This window comes from Malaclemys terrapin, chromosome 2 (assembly GCF_027887155.1).
Source record: "Malaclemys terrapin pileata isolate rMalTer1 chromosome 2, rMalTer1.hap1, whole genome shotgun sequence".
NCBI classification, from domain to species: Eukaryota; Metazoa; Chordata; order Testudines; family Emydidae; genus Malaclemys; species Malaclemys terrapin.
In genome coordinates this window covers 223,641,461-223,657,117 of record NC_071506.1, presented here as the reverse complement: position 1 = coordinate 223,657,117, position 15,657 = coordinate 223,641,461, and the positions used below count along the sequence as shown (strand labels likewise).

Genomic DNA, 15,657 nt, shown 5'->3' with positions numbered 1-15,657 from the left:
CAGGTTAGCCATAGGAACACACCACCCCTGAGTCCATGGAGCATTCCCTTTGTTGTCTATCTCCTTATTCTCTGAACACTCACAAAATTACTTGGCTAGCTGTTCACAAAGGCTTATTAGTTATACCTCAGAACACAGCACTTAGATGTTAGTGGAAACAAAAATAAATTCATTATCAAAGGACAGAGATTCAAGTGACAGTCAGTAAGGATACTGGAAACAGATGATTACTGATGTTCGTCCATCGTTATCAATGAAGACCTCAACAACTCATTCTTTCAATGACTGGGCTCTGTGTGTCCGATTCGGGCATGGAACATCCTGTCACATGTCAGGCAGACATGTAATGGCACTGTTGATGATGTACGAGCAGCTCTGGACTTGCACAGTTCACGCTTTTTTTCAGCCTCAGCAATACGCCTCGCCTCAGAGCTATTACTGCCTGTGTGAATGAGGCTGCGCCATACTGGACGGTTCAGTGCAAAGGTTTCCCATGTGGCAGTGTTGATCTCGAAGGACTTCAAAGAAGTCTTCAGCGTGTCCTTGAACCGCTTCTTTTGTCCTCCATGGGAGCGCTTTCCCTGAGTGACTTCTCCGTAGAAGAGCTGATTAGGAATATGTTCATCTGACATTCTCATGACATGTCCAGCCCACCTTCTTCTTTGAAGATTTCGCAGCCTGTCATTAACAGTCAGTTCAGACTGGTGAGTAGAGGCCCACTGTGAACCATACAATACTTAGTTTACATATAAACAGATAGATAAATTGTGTTTCAACTTTGCTGGTGACCAGCCCTTAGATACAGACTTTAAGAACATAATTTTCAGTGTATATACATAACTATTTAAAAAACTGCCTGATGTGTTTTACAATTATGACCAGTGTGACACAGACTTTTGTTAGAGACCTCACAGCACTCCTTTTCATGAATTAGAATATAAATGGCAGACCCTGGAGATCCCTTTACCCCTTATTCCTGCTGCCAGTTGGCATCAAGAGGACCTTGGGTTACAGATACCATATTATAATCATCAAAATGTAAGGCTGGGTGGAACCTCATGAGTCCTGCACTGAGGCAGGACAAAATATATGTAGAGTTTGTAGACCATCCCTGACAGGTGTTTTATCTAACCTATTCTTAACCCCCAATGACAGGGATTCCACAACTCCCTGGGAAGCCTATTTCAGTGCTTAACTATCCTCAAAGTTAGAAAGTTGTTCCTAATACCAAACCTGTGTCTCCCAGACTGCATATAAGGCAAATTATTTCTTGAACGACCTTCACTGGACATGGAGAACAATTGATCGCTGTCCGTTTTATAAGAGCTCTTAACATATTTGAAGACTATTATCGGGTCCCGCTTAGTCTTCTTTTCTTAAGACTAAACAGGCCCAGTTTTTTTTAACTTTTCCTGATAAATTGGGTATGGTAAAATTTTTATCACTTTTGTTCCTCCCCCCTGTACTCTTTCCAATTTTCTCACATCTTTCTTAAGGTGTAGTACCCAGAAATGGACACAATACTCCAGCTGAGTCCTCACTAGTGCTAAGTAGAATGGGACAATTCCTTCTGTGTTTTGCATACACTACTCTTGTTAGTACGCACCAGAATAATATTAGCCTTTTTTGTAATTGCATCACATTGTTGACTCATATTCATGATCCAATATAACTTCCAGATCCTTTTCAGCAGTACTACTGCCTAGGCAGTTATTCCCCATTTTATAATTGTGCATTTTTTTCCTTCCTAAATTTAATACTTTGCACTTCATTACTTTGTCTTTATTGAATTGCATCTTGTTGATTTCAGATCAATTTGTCACGGTCATTTTGAATTCTAACCCTGTCTTCCAAAGTGCTAGCAACGCTTCCCAGCTTGGTATCATCCACAAATTTTATAAGCACGCTCTCCACTGCATTATCCAAGTAATTAATGGAAATATTGAATAGTACCAGACCCAGGATAGATCCTGTGGAAACCCACTAGGTACATCCCCCAATTTGGCAGCTAACGATTGGTAACTACTCTTTGAGTATGGTCTTTCAAAAAGTTTTGCACCAACCTTATAATACTTTTATCTACACACATTTCTGTAGTTTGCTTATGAGAATGTCTTGGAGGATGGTGTCAAAGAAATTACTAAAATCTAGATATATCATTTCCCCTACTATCCACTAGGCCACTAACCCCATCAAAGAAGGAAATTAGATAGATTTTTGGCATGATTTGTTCTTGACAGATCTATGGTGGCTATTCCTTGTAACCCTATTATGCTCTAGGGGCTTACAAATTATTTGTTTAATAATTTTTCAGTATCTTTCCAGGTATCGAAGTTAGGCTGACCAGTCTATAATTCCCCAGTTCTGTTTTTCCCCCCGTTTTAAAGAGCGGTACTATATTGCCCTTCTCCAGTCCTCTGGGACTTCACCTGTCCTCCTTGAAGTCTCAAAGATAATTGCTAACAGTTCCAAGATTCTGTCAGCTAGTTTCTTAAGAACCTTAGGATGACTTGAATGCATCTAACTTATCTAAATATTATTTTACCTGTTCTTTCCTTATGTTGGCCTGTGTTCCTTCCCCCCTGTGATTAATATTAATCATGTTAACTATCTGGTCACAATTACCTTTTTAGGGAAGACTGAAACAAAATAGGTAATAAATACTTCACCTTTCTTGATGTCATCTGTTATTAAGTAGAAGACCTGCACTTTTCTTTGTCTTTCTCTTGCCCCAATGTATTAAACAACCTCTTCTTATTGCCTTCCATGTCCATTGCTAGTTCAACTCATCTTGTGCCTTAGCCTTTCTGATTTTGTCCCTACATACTTATGCTAGTCTTCTGTACTCCTTAGCAATTCATCCACGTTTCCACTTTGTGTAGAATTCTTTTTTGATTTTTACTTCGTTAAAGAGCTCCTGATGGAGCCATATTGACCTCTTATTATTCTTCCTATCTTTCCTGCACATCAGGATAGTTTGCTGTTCTGTCTTTAATATTGTTGCCTTGAAACTGCCATTGCTCCTGAACACCTTTTTCCCTTAGATTTTCGTCCCCTGGAACCCTATCTACCAGTTCTCTGAGTTTACTAAAGTCTGCTTTTTTGAAGTCCATTGTCTTTATTCTGTGGCTCTCACTCCTTCCTTTCCTTAGAATAATGAATAATCAAATACTGGATAAAAATGGAAATAATAATGTACACACATAGACCGAATTACAAATATTGTGGGAACCTTAACTTTGAATTTCCTGAGTTCTGTCCAAATAAATGTCAACTTTAACATTTCACAAATATCACTTCTTGCATTTAATAATCAAGAAACACAGAGTATGTTTCAAGTGTATTTCTGCAACATATTTCTGTCCCTGCTATAGGGTATTTATTGATCAAAATGGATATAGAATAAATTAACAGGGAACTTATTTTTCTAAATAATTGGAAGTCAAAAATATTCTATGCACAGGAATAATGATGCTTACCTCCTTTGTAAAATGCTTTGAGATTTACAGATGAAAATCACTAAATAGAAGGTAGGTGTTATTATTGTTATTTTTGCTGGTACTTCCATTGTGGTCCAACCTACACTTAGGCACTCCCAAAACAATGGACATCCCTTCAGCAATGCCATCACCAGTGGATGGTTCTTTTGTGATGAACGCCATTGTACTATTGTCAGTCACTACCATTGTACAACTTCAAGGTGTGACACTTCCAGAAATAACAAAATGATAATGCTCAGTGTCTGAAGGTCTTATCTTGTGAGATGATGTCATCAATTTATATGTATGGCATTAGGAGATGAAGCTACACAGCCCACCATAGATTCAGGCCCAGATCTCAGAAGTATTAAAGTGCTTACTTCGGATGGTACATCTTTTGTGTACTCTGCAGTTTGTTTTATTACCGGTTTCATTGTTTTCAACTGATCATTTCTTCCTAAAGATTAATTCAATTTAGCAAATTTGAGTTTGGGAGGACAACGGAGTTAGCTTTCTATTAGAAGCTGAGATATGCTGTAGACTTGATGGCAGTCCATGTATAGTGCTGTTACAAAATCTTATAGAATCATAGAATATCAGGGTTGGAAGGGACCTCAGGAGGTCATCTAGTCCAACCCCCTGCTCAAAGCAGGACTAATCCCCAATTAAATCATTCCTTTGTCAAGCCTGACCTTAAAAACCTGTAAGGAAGGAGATTCCACCACCTCCCTAGGTAATCCATTCCAGTGCTTCACCACCCTCCTAGTGAAAAAGTTTTTCCTAATATCAAACCTAAACCTCCCCCACTGCAACTTGAGACCTCCTTGTTCTGTCATCTGGTACCACTGAGAACAGTCTAGATCCATCCTCCTTGGAACCCCCTTTCAGGTAGTTGAAAGCAGCTATAAATCCCCCCTCATTCTTCTCTTCTGCAGACTAAATAACCCCATTTCCCTCAACCACTCCTCATAAGTCATGTGCTCCAGCCCCCTAATCATTTTTGTTGCCCTCTGCTGGACTCTTTCCAATTTTTCCACATCCTTCTTGTAGTGTGGCACCCAAAACTGGACACAGTACTCCAGATGAGGCCTCACCAATGCTGAATAGAGGGTAATGATCACGTCCCTCGATCTGCTGGCAATTCTCCTACTTATACATCCCAAAATGCCGTTAGCCTTCTTGGCAACAAGGGCACACTGTTGACTCATATCCAGCTTCTCGTCCACTGTAACCCCTAGATCCTTTTCTGCAGAACTGCTGCTTAGCCACTCGGTCCCTAGTCTATAGCAGTGCATGAGATTCTTCCATCCTAAGTGCAGGACTCTGAACTTGTCCTTGTTGAACCTCATCAGATTTCTTTTGACCCAGTCCTCTAATAGACTATGTAAAAGAGCTCAGAGGAATGGGAGAGTATAATTCAGATGTGCCAAACAGCCTGAGAGTGAGTCATAATAATAATACCTTACTCTTACATATTGCCTTGCATCCATATATATCTCAAAAAGAACAGGAGTACTTGTGGCACATTAGAGACTAACAAATTTATTTGAGCATAAGCTTTTGTGGGCTACAGCCTACATCATTGGATGCATAGAATGGAACATATAGTGAGGAGATATATATATATACACATACAGCGTGCATGAAAAGATGAAATTAGCCTCTTAGAGTTGGTGGGACAACTCCCACCTTTTCATGCTCTCTCTATGTGTATATATATCTCCTCACTATATGTTCCATTCTATGCATCCGATGAAGTAGGCTGTAGCCCACGAAAGCTTATGCTCAAATTAATTTGTTAGTCTCTAAGGTGCCACAAGTTCTCCTGTTCTTTTTGCGGATACAGACTAACACGGCTGCTACTCTGAAACCTATATATCTCAAAGTGCTTTACAAAGGAGGTCAATATCATTATTACCATTTCACAGATGGAGAAACAAAGGCACAGAGACCTTGCTTAAGGTCACCCAATTAGAAGATTAGCAACTTGTGTCCCCTTTCTCTTAACTTTAGGACAGTGTGATTTATGGCTGGATCCTGCATACCTTGTATTCCTCAAACTTCTCCTGAAGTTAGTAGGAGTTTTAAGTGCACAGGAATGCAGGATCAAGCTCTCAATGTGACATCTAAGTTTAATCAGTCTCTGAAATGTGTTCATTGTTTGGATAGAGATGAATCCCCTCCAATTTGTTTTTATGAACTTAAATAGCATGAAGATTTGCAAAAAGTGGTTCCTGCTATTTACAGTATGAAATATTTATAAACAGCTAAGAATTGAGTGAAATTTATTCTCACGTTCTCCCGTCACAATCATTGAATGAGGCAAGGAGGAAAATCCATTGTGACACTCTAAAGTACCCTAGGCCAAATTCTGCTCTCAGCTTCCCCATTGCAATACTATTAGCTATGGTAGTCTTGTGCATGATCGTACAGTGATTGCTTAGGTGGTTATTGGTATATGGAGATGTTGTCATTATCAAGAAACATTATGGGTAAAATTCTTGCATCATTAAAGTCAATGGGAATTTTGCAATTGACTCCAAAGGAGTCAGGTTTTCACCTTGTAGATTGGTGCTACATTACTATAGATATATAGGTATAGGGAAGGCCAACATATGGATTTTTCCTGTTTTTTCTATGGAGTTTATAATACAATATCATACTTTAGAGACTAGGACATAGTAGTTAGAGCTAGGAAATACCTTTCAAATCACACTCCATCTGCTTGCAAGGGCATGTTAAAGTCTCTGATAAAGGACATTGCAGACATTAAGCTGATACTACAGTTGGTCATGTTTCTTCACTGATGTTAATGGGATTTAGGCATGTGCACCACGCAGGGAAAAGGGACAGACCGCTTGATATATTTATATGAGTGCAGTAGCACAAACTGAATTAGAATTAGAAAAACATCAATATTCATATCCTTTGCTTCCTTGCTGTCCTAACCTGGAGTACTACTGTGATGAGAGCTAGAGAGCAAAAGATGAATAGGACAGTACAGTTTTATTTCATGCAGTGACTGAAGCTTAGAGATGATCAAAATAATTTACTTAAATTTCTGTTCAACAAAAATAGCTTTGAGAAGGAAACAAATATTTTCACTGATTGTTTTTTTCCATCCATGGTTCAGGGTTGTTGTTTTTTTAACAGAAAATGTCTAATGCCAAATTATTTTCAGTTTTTAAAAACTTAGTGATCAGAAAAAAAATCTGTTTTTTCACTTTTGGTTTCTTCTAAAAACACTGAAAAACACCAATTGTTTTCCACTGGAGATGTTGGGGGGAAATTCCTGTTGGGGAAAAAAATGGCATTTTTTTCGACCATCAAGTTATTGATGTTGAGACACAGGAGAAAAAATGGCAAAAAAGCAGTAAAGATGTCAAACAAATTGCAGTGGCATGCAGGAAACCTAATTTCATTGCCAATTCCTCATCTTAGTCTCTTGCTACCCATTTCTGCCCGGGCAGGGTTTGCTCAGTGATGCTCAATAGCAGTCCCTCTGGTTAACTAATGATCTGCAATGAGGGGCTATTAAAGAAATGTTCTGCAGTCCTTTTGGGGTAGGTGACTGGTTACTCTGAGGTGAGGCATCTAGAGGTGGAATCTAAGGTAAGGAAACAGTGTGAGGATCTTCAGAAATGTGGATGCCACCTACTCTCAGGAAAAAATGGCAGAGTTCCAAGTACTCACTTGTCTTTTTTCTTAGTCCAATGTTCAGAATTGTTGAGCACCAGGAGCTCCCTTTAAAGTCAGTGGCATAACTTCTGCTGATGTGAATGGGAGCACGATTGGGTACTTGATCGTATCTTTGTTTGAGTCCCTTTGCCTTGAAATGCACTAGAACATATGTAAATATGGTGCCATCACATTGTATTCTACACTACAATAAAACAGCAGTTTGGAATTACCAGACCCAAACAAACAACAAAACTGAAGTCTCCCCTCCCACCCCAACACATACACATTGCAAAGAGTTTACTAAATTCCTGGGGATTTTTCCAGCGCTCTACAACACAAAACAGTTGATCTTGCCGAAGACAAGGGAAAATGTTGATAGTTCCCCAAATGTTTCTAATTGGCAGCAGCTTCTCATTAATGAAAAATAAATTGCCTTGGGGTGTGTGGGGGTGTGTGAAGTGTGAAGTTAAAGAAACGCTGCACTGGGACAGGATGGGGAAGATAGCTGGTTTCTTACCAGGATCCTGATCCAGGGCAGCTGGCCCACCTTCCCATAGGGAAACGTGAACAAGGAGCTTGTAAAATACACAGACCAAATGGAAATTACCCCTATTGACTGAAACCAGCTGCATGTGTCTCTCTTGATTTGCTATCGCAGATAAATGGATGTGGTAGAAGGGACCATGGAAAGAAAACAAAATATTGTATTCTGCTTGAAGTCACGCCACAGTAATAGCCACAGTTTTTGTAGCTAAAAGAAAAAGATTATTCGCAAATTAGGTCTCCCCTGCCCCATTTTTGGCTTTGAAAATTATGCCATTTAGAACAAGTCACACTGTAGTTGAGCTTCAGAGTGTTTTGACAAATACAGGTATTCATGATTTATAAAAGTGCTGGCTAACCGGAGTTGTTGTTTTTTTTGGTGGGGGGGAGAGGGCTGCATTTTGATTTGGAAAACAACTAACTTTGGCACTGACTTTGCTGAGCTCAAATAGGAAGCTGGTCTTAGGTAATCCAATGTGAAGACTATGTGGTGTGACAATATGGCTAATATGTTGGTACATCCAATAATTGAGGGGGGAAATTCTTCCACCCTTAGCTATCATTACAATGAACAAAAGAACCTTATCCTGCAATACTTACTCAGATTAAACTTCCTTTGGCTATTGCGGGATATCCTAAGGTGGGAGAATTAGAAGAATCCTATTGACATTAACTGTAGTTTTGCTGGAGTTAGAACTGCAAAAATCAACTCCAGCATCAGTAAAAGACATGAGGACATCACTGAGGCAGGAATTAGCATGCAACAATGAACCACAGTTAGCATTTGAGCTTTCGAGCTCAGACACAAAGGACCTTAATGGCAAGACCACACTTAACTAATAGTTTTTTTAGTTTGGTGGGAGGACAAAGGTTTGGTCTTATGAGGTAAAATATTGTAAAATGACTTGTGTTCTTGGGCTCTGAAATTTAAAAAAAGGGTCAATATTCTATTTCTTTGGGGCAGTAAAAAAATGTCTGTATTACTGGATGGTAATTTAGTGTGGATCTTTGTTCAAGGCATCATTTTAGCAGGTATTCTTTTTTTAAAAAAACTAAGACTGCATGAGACTTTAAACTTAATGAGCTGACTAAGAATAAAAGAATACTTTTTTCCTCAACAGCATACTAGCACAATCATATGAAAATCTGTAGCTGTTAAATTATCAGGGGGTAGCCGTGTTAGTCTGTATCTACAAAAATAACAAGGGGTCTGGTGGCACCTTAAAGACTAACAGATTTATTTGGGCATAAGCTTTCGTGGGTAAAAACCTCACTTCTTCAGATGCATAGGAAGAAGCTATGCATCTGAAGAAGTGAGGTTTTTACCCACGAAAGCTTATGCCCAAATAAATCTGTTAGTCTTTAAGGTGCCACCAGACTCCTTGTTATAGCTGTTAAATTATGATCCAGATATTTAGTGTTCTATAGGTTTTGACTGATAATGATCAAAAAATTAGATTATAACCTAACAGACATTGAAGGTTATATGAAAAGCACTATACTTAAGCCAAGAAGTAAAATCTAGAAAAAAATCACAAAAATTACAAAACCAGACACTTTCAGGTGTTAAGAGTTTCTACAAATCTGGAAAAACGAACCTCTAATAAATGTATTATTGATTTCAAATTCTCTCCCCCCCCACCCACCCTTTTTCTTCTGTTTCAGAGGTTGAAGGCAGCATTGACTCATCATCCTGCAGCCATGTCAAATGGAAATATGAACACCATGGGCCATATGATGGAAATGATGAGCTCCCGACAGGACCAGACACCACATCATCATATGCACTCACATCCACATCAGCACCAGACACTGCCACCTCATCACCCATACCCGCATCAGCACCAGCATCCAGCACACCATCCTCATCCTCAACCCCATCACCAGCAGAACCATCCACACCATCACTCCCACTCGCACCTTCACACGCACCCGGCACATCACCAGACCTCTCCACACCCACCACTGCACTCAGGTGGACAAGCACAGGTAGAACCACTTAATGAGCTATCATCTTCTTCTGTTCTGATGCAAGTTTAAAAAAACAGATTACATGTGCATGGCTTTTCAAAAGCAAGTCCACTGGTTGCTAATAGATTTTCTCTGTTGTTGGCTGCCAGATTAACCTTACAACAAGCTCTAACTCAAAAATCCCGGATCAAAACTTACTTAGTAACAAAGAAAAGAATGTATTTCAAATGTCTAACTTTCTACAAAAAAGCCCCAAAGCTTGTTCAGGCCATGATTTCAGCAAAGTGCCAAGTGTACATTTATGCTGTTGGTATGTTATGGAGTTTGGCACACTGTGAAGCTTGGCGCACTAAGGATACGTCCACACTGCATTTTAAAACATGCAGCAGCAAGTCTCAGAGACTGGGTCCACAGACTTGGGCTGGCACTATGGCACTAAAAACAGCTGTGTAGACATTCAGGCTCAGGTTCTGAAGCCTGGGGAAGGGGACTGGTTTCAGAGCCTGAGCGCAAACATCTATACAGCTGGTTTTAGCATCCCGATCCTTAGACCCAGGCTCTGAGACTCATTGCGCGGGTTGTAAAACACAGTGTCGACATAGTCTAAGGAGCTTGGATGACTACTTGGCAGCTCATATTTTTAAACTGTTCAATACACTCTGCCCTCAGAGATGGTCCCACAAGCCCCAATGAAGTAAATGGTATTGCACATGCATATTTGAAGGATGAGTTTGACCCTGCATATATTTTATTTGTATATAGTATAGCAACTTCCATATGAAGTGTCCCAAGACACTTTATAGTGAATGTCAATCATAAGGCTATCTCAAAAAATAAGGGTGTAAGTATAGATGGCTTCAAACAAAATCCGCAGATCTAAGTATAACTATACTTTGGTTCTGGATCCAAATTTTGCTGCTGGCCCTTATTTCAATCATGGGAACCAAACCAAAAACTACAGTCTAAATGCTTTTGCATTTTGGTCACATTCGGATCCAAATCCAGACCCCAAGTTTGCAGTCAGGGCTGGCTCTAATTTTAAGGCAAGAATTAAAGACTTGAAGTTATTCATTGTCTTGTAGTGAGAGAGTAGTAGTTCCAGATACTGTAGATCAGGTGAAAGAAAATTACAACTGTAATTACAACTGTAGAAAATTACAGAATAGAGACAGAGGGAAGGCCAAGATTAGCCTGGAGAACAGGTGAGGATTAGTAGGTGAATATTATGTCAGAGAGAGAGAGAGAGAGAGAGAATGAAGCCAGTCGCTGGGGAAAGATTTAACCCAGAAAGGTAATTTTGAATTGGATCCAGATGATGGGAAGCCAGCAAAGGTAATGGAAGATGAAGGTCTTATTTCTTGGAGTGAAAGTGTTGTCTTGCTACAGCATTCTGAACCCCCTGACATTTAAAGGGTAGGGATTAAGAAAAACTATTAGTTGAAAGAGGAAGTAATGAACTCACACATAAGAATTTAGGCATAGGCAGAGCTGATGTTAAGAGGACTTCTGGCCATATTTTAAGGTGGTGAAAGACAGACAAGCCAGGGAGATCTGAGAAGAAAGAGAAGGTCCTTGGTCAGCCATGACTTCAGGATATCAGACCTGGAGAGCAAAGTTATCATCTGAGTTCAGAAGGATGGGAGTGGAGTCATGGATACAGAACAAAGAGGACTTCTTATTACCCAGGAGGAGTTAAATCTGTGAAGCACTTAATTGCTTACAGATACCTCATGGGCGGCTCTTAGAAAAACTTACAAGACATTAAAAATAAGAGGATTTGACATCCTACTGTCCAACCACATTAACTATTTACTGACATCTTGTTTTACTTTGTTATTGCTCTTGCTGCAAGTCGGTGGGATTTCCCTACAGTATTCCTTACAACGTAAAATGTTATGAATTCTGTTGTTTTTCCATCTATTAATTATTTTTTCCAGAGCTCTTTAACAACTGCAGTAAAAGTCCCTATATAATCTCATAACATAGAAAGCAAAAGAGGTGTGATCTGTCTGTCCTTGAAGTCAGTAACAGAGTACAGGTAATCTTGGGGCTCAGAGCATTAGACTGGGACTCAGAAGGCCTGGGTTCCCCGCTCTGTCTTCGACACTCTGTGAGCTTGGGCAAGTCACCTAATCTCTCCGCGCCTCAGTTTCCTATCTTCAAATGAGTGTAATAATACTGACCTGCCTCACAGAGCACAGTGGTGTTGTGAGGATACATTAGTTAGTGTGTGTGAGATGCTGAAAGCTTCAGACATAATTGCCAAAGACAGACACAGACTGAACATCCAGCCAGGCTGCCTGAAGGACATAGCTAGAGATTGGTCTGCATGGCACTCCATTTGAAAGGAGGTTCCATCCCTGTGGGATTTGCCCTGAGGTGCTGAGATACTTGAGTTGAGCACCACAGAAAAGCCTATAAATAAATAGCAGAACTTCCATTGACTTTAAACAGGAGCAGGATAGGGCCTTGATTTGAGCTACCAGTGTGGTAATGAATTGTCTACAAGTGAAAAATAAATGTACAAAATTTAAAGAGAATAGACCGATCAGCCTAATGAGTGAGTGTATTTGCACCCTACCTCTGTTACATGCCTCAGGATTTGGAGCTTCCTGCTCTTTAATGATGAACTGTTGTGGGGACCTAATACCCTACTGGCTGGATCTGATTCCACTGTGAACACTTCAAGCCTTGGGGAGCTCATTTCAAACAGGAACATGAAGTTTGGAGCACCCACAGTGGAACTGGAGACTGTGGGCACCAGCTGATACAGAGAAGATCTTGATCTTGTAAACAGACATAATTGTCATGAAAAGGTTGAGAACCACTGTCCGGAGGCTAAGTAGGATCTATACATCAGCTGCTTCCCTTGACAACACAGTAGTCTCCTCCTGATACACAACAGCAATAACGCTTTCTGAAAGGGGGCATTAACAGAGATAAAAGAAGGGTTTTGCAAGTAATAAATACAAGGTTATTACTTTCTAAACCCATCCATAATCACTCGGTATTGGCCTCTTTGAGGGTCAGATTGCTTCAGCAGACACATTAATTTTATGGTGCATTTTACTAATTATTAACTTCCTTCTTCTCTTGAGCCTGATACTTCAGTTCCACGCCTCCTGTCAAAGAAAGGCATGATCTGAATTGCTGTGTGCTGCATGCTCCCTTGTCATAACTTCCATTGTTCTACACCATGCCCTTGTGAAATGTCAGAATTCATTGCATACTTTTCCACAGGCATTTTAAGACACACATGAACCTAACAAATTATGTTTTGCTAAAATGAATGAGTGAGTACTAATCCTGTGTTAAGTTGCAAAGAATAGAGGGACGTATTGGATCAAGGATCAAGGTAGAAATAGTCATTTAGTGTGTCCCTTTCTGAGTGATAGATGTTTTGCTTTGTGGAAGCTGTTTTGCTTCAGGTATTACAAAAATGATTTGGGTATTGTTATATTTTTCACATTGAAATTTCTTTAGATCAAACTTGCCACCATGACAACTTAGGCACAGCAGGATGGTTTGCATTTTGCTTTGTTCTTTTTGCCATTCTACCTGTGTGTAGATTAGGATACATGATAAGCAGCCCTTAAAAATGAATGAATCCTAATTATAATACTTATACATCCTCTTTCTTAATGGAGCGTGCAACACACGGGGTGGAGAGGGAGCCCTCCTTGGAGAATAATGCTTAGACAATTATCAAGATAAGGCCTAATAGACTTCAGGGTCGTGATATATCTGGGAGCTTCCATTAATTATCCCACGTGATATCATTAGTGATGCAACTGCAGCCTTTCTAATTAATACCTGCCAGAGATGGAAGGAAGATGTTTTGTTAACTGGCTCTTGCTAGCCAGCTACTGATCACTTCTTACTGAAAATTAAACCATCCACTATTTATTCAGAATAAAATCACCCTATTAAAAAAAAATTCTATAGCAATATGTTGGCACAGTAGACCCAACTGAGAACAGAGACACAGAAAAGCTTTTTATGCCGGGTGGAAACGGAGAGAGTAACAGGCAAAGGAAAGCTTTTGGTGTCCAGAAACATAAATAACCAATCTTTGAAGTCTCAAAAGGTGGTGTATGTGAGAAAGTGAAAGGCCTTTGATGTTATGTTGACATTAAAAGCGATCTTTGAGACCTCTACATTTCAGACGTGTTGCTAAAGAGGTAGCAAGTTCAGCCCCAGTGGATGGGGAGCATCTGGCATTGCTCAACAATAACCTCCTTTAGCCAGTTAGGGGGCACTACATGCTAAGGAAAGTCCCAAACATTACTCCACCACCACAATGCTAGTAACTACAGTGACTGTGTCTACCCTAGCAAGCTGTAATTCTCCACTGGTGCAGCTCCACCAGTGGTAGCAACATTGGAGACTGCAGTGTGGACATGGTTTATGGCTTTTTACCAGCATTTATAAGAACTGACTAATTTAAAAAAAAATCAGTTTGTAATAAACATCCAGTAAATAGTAGGTCCTGGCATTTTTTAAAAAAAATCCTTCTTTAAATGAGTTTTTTTTTCATTGGGGTTTTTCTGCTCATGTTTCTTTTTATAGGTTTTTTTCAACAAGGGAGAAACCAACCAGCTATATAGCGACAAAGTAAAACTGCCTGTACACAAAGTGCTGTCAATGCATAAAATAAACAAACTGGAAAACAGAATAATAATGCTCGCTGACTTCTGGCAGTGACAGTGACCTTTAGAATAAAACTTTCAGACAGAAAAGTGATTTTGCAAGGGGATGGCATGCTTTTAATTGATGCCTGGGCGGCAGACAGATTGTAATTACCTGAGTTGAAATTTAGGGCTCAATCCTACAACTTGCTGAGCACTCCCAACCCCTAAAGTCACCAGAGACCAGTTGCAGGTTTTGGCCATTAGCCAGAATACCAGGATTAATTCTGATTTGACAGTTCAGGCTTCCACTGAGTCCTGTATTCCACATTGACTCTGTAGCATGATTAAGGCTGGGATTTTCAAAGGTAAGTAGAGGAGTTAGGCAATTGACTCCCCTTCACTTTTAATAGGAGCCAGTCACCTAAAATCCTTAGATGCCTTAGATAATCCCAGCCTAAGGTTTTAATAGCACTACTGCTGGCCTCTCCAAAGATGTGTACGATACTTGAACATACATTAAGGAACATGTGAAACAGAGATGTCCTAAAACTCTGAATGGGATGAAAAAAATCCCAAGGCATCCACTCTTTTGCTTTGATTAATTAAAAGTCACTGTGAGAAGCCTGACATTTCATTCATCAATCAGGTGCTTTCTTTGTCACAACTTAAATAAAACATTTTAATAACCAAAGGGGGAAAAATAATTTCCCTGGCTGCTATTCAGGAGGCCATTCCAAAAATCTCCCCTTAATCGTGTTGGCTTTTTGTCAAAGAATAATTTAAGTGGCATCTGACGGAGTCTTTCTACTTGTGCCACTCTCATATCTTGCCAGAAAGTCTGCCATCTCAGAATACACCCTGGTCGTATTTTTGTTAAATGTCAGTTGACATCACTTTTTCTTCCTTTTTGGAATTCGCAGCATCGACTAGAGCCCATCCACTCACCATCTATGTTGAATTTGTTTTTGTTGTTTTCCCGTTAGGTTTCACCAGCGGCACAGCAGATGCAGCCCACTCAGACAATACAGCCGCCTCAGCCCACTGGGGGTCGCCGGAGGAGGGTGGTGGATGAAGACCCAGATGAGAGGCGGCGGAAATTTCTGGAAAGGAATCGAGCGGCTGCCACACGCTGCAGACAGAAGAGGAAGGTCTGGGTGATGTCACTGGAAAAGAAAGCAGAAGAACTCACCCAGACAAATATGCAGCTTCAGGTGTGAGCTACTGTCTATATTCCCAAGACATAGAGGCACTGTTTACATTCAAGGGCATTGGGTACACCACCAGCCCCGGTTGTCATATGTGCTACCGCTGCACATTAGATTAATACTTTGAACGCAGACATAATTAAAGTT

The 15,657-nt window shown here is 40.0% G+C and overlaps 1 protein-coding gene across 5 annotated transcripts in view; it reads left to right on the top strand.

Moving 5' to 3' along the window:
- The window catches only part of CREB5 (cAMP responsive element binding protein 5), a 336,551-nt gene that overhangs the window by 311,292 nt on the left and 9,602 nt on the right, over positions 1-15,657 (top strand). For all 5 annotated transcript variants that reach the window (XM_054020418.1, XM_054020417.1, XM_054020419.1 and 2 more), the window contains 2 exons: positions 9,369-9,692; positions 15,289-15,516. In XM_054020418.1, the coding sequence (XP_053876393.1) occupies positions 9,369-9,692; positions 15,289-15,516 (552 nt within the window). The remainder of the gene's footprint in view (positions 1-9,368; positions 9,693-15,288; positions 15,517-15,657) is intronic.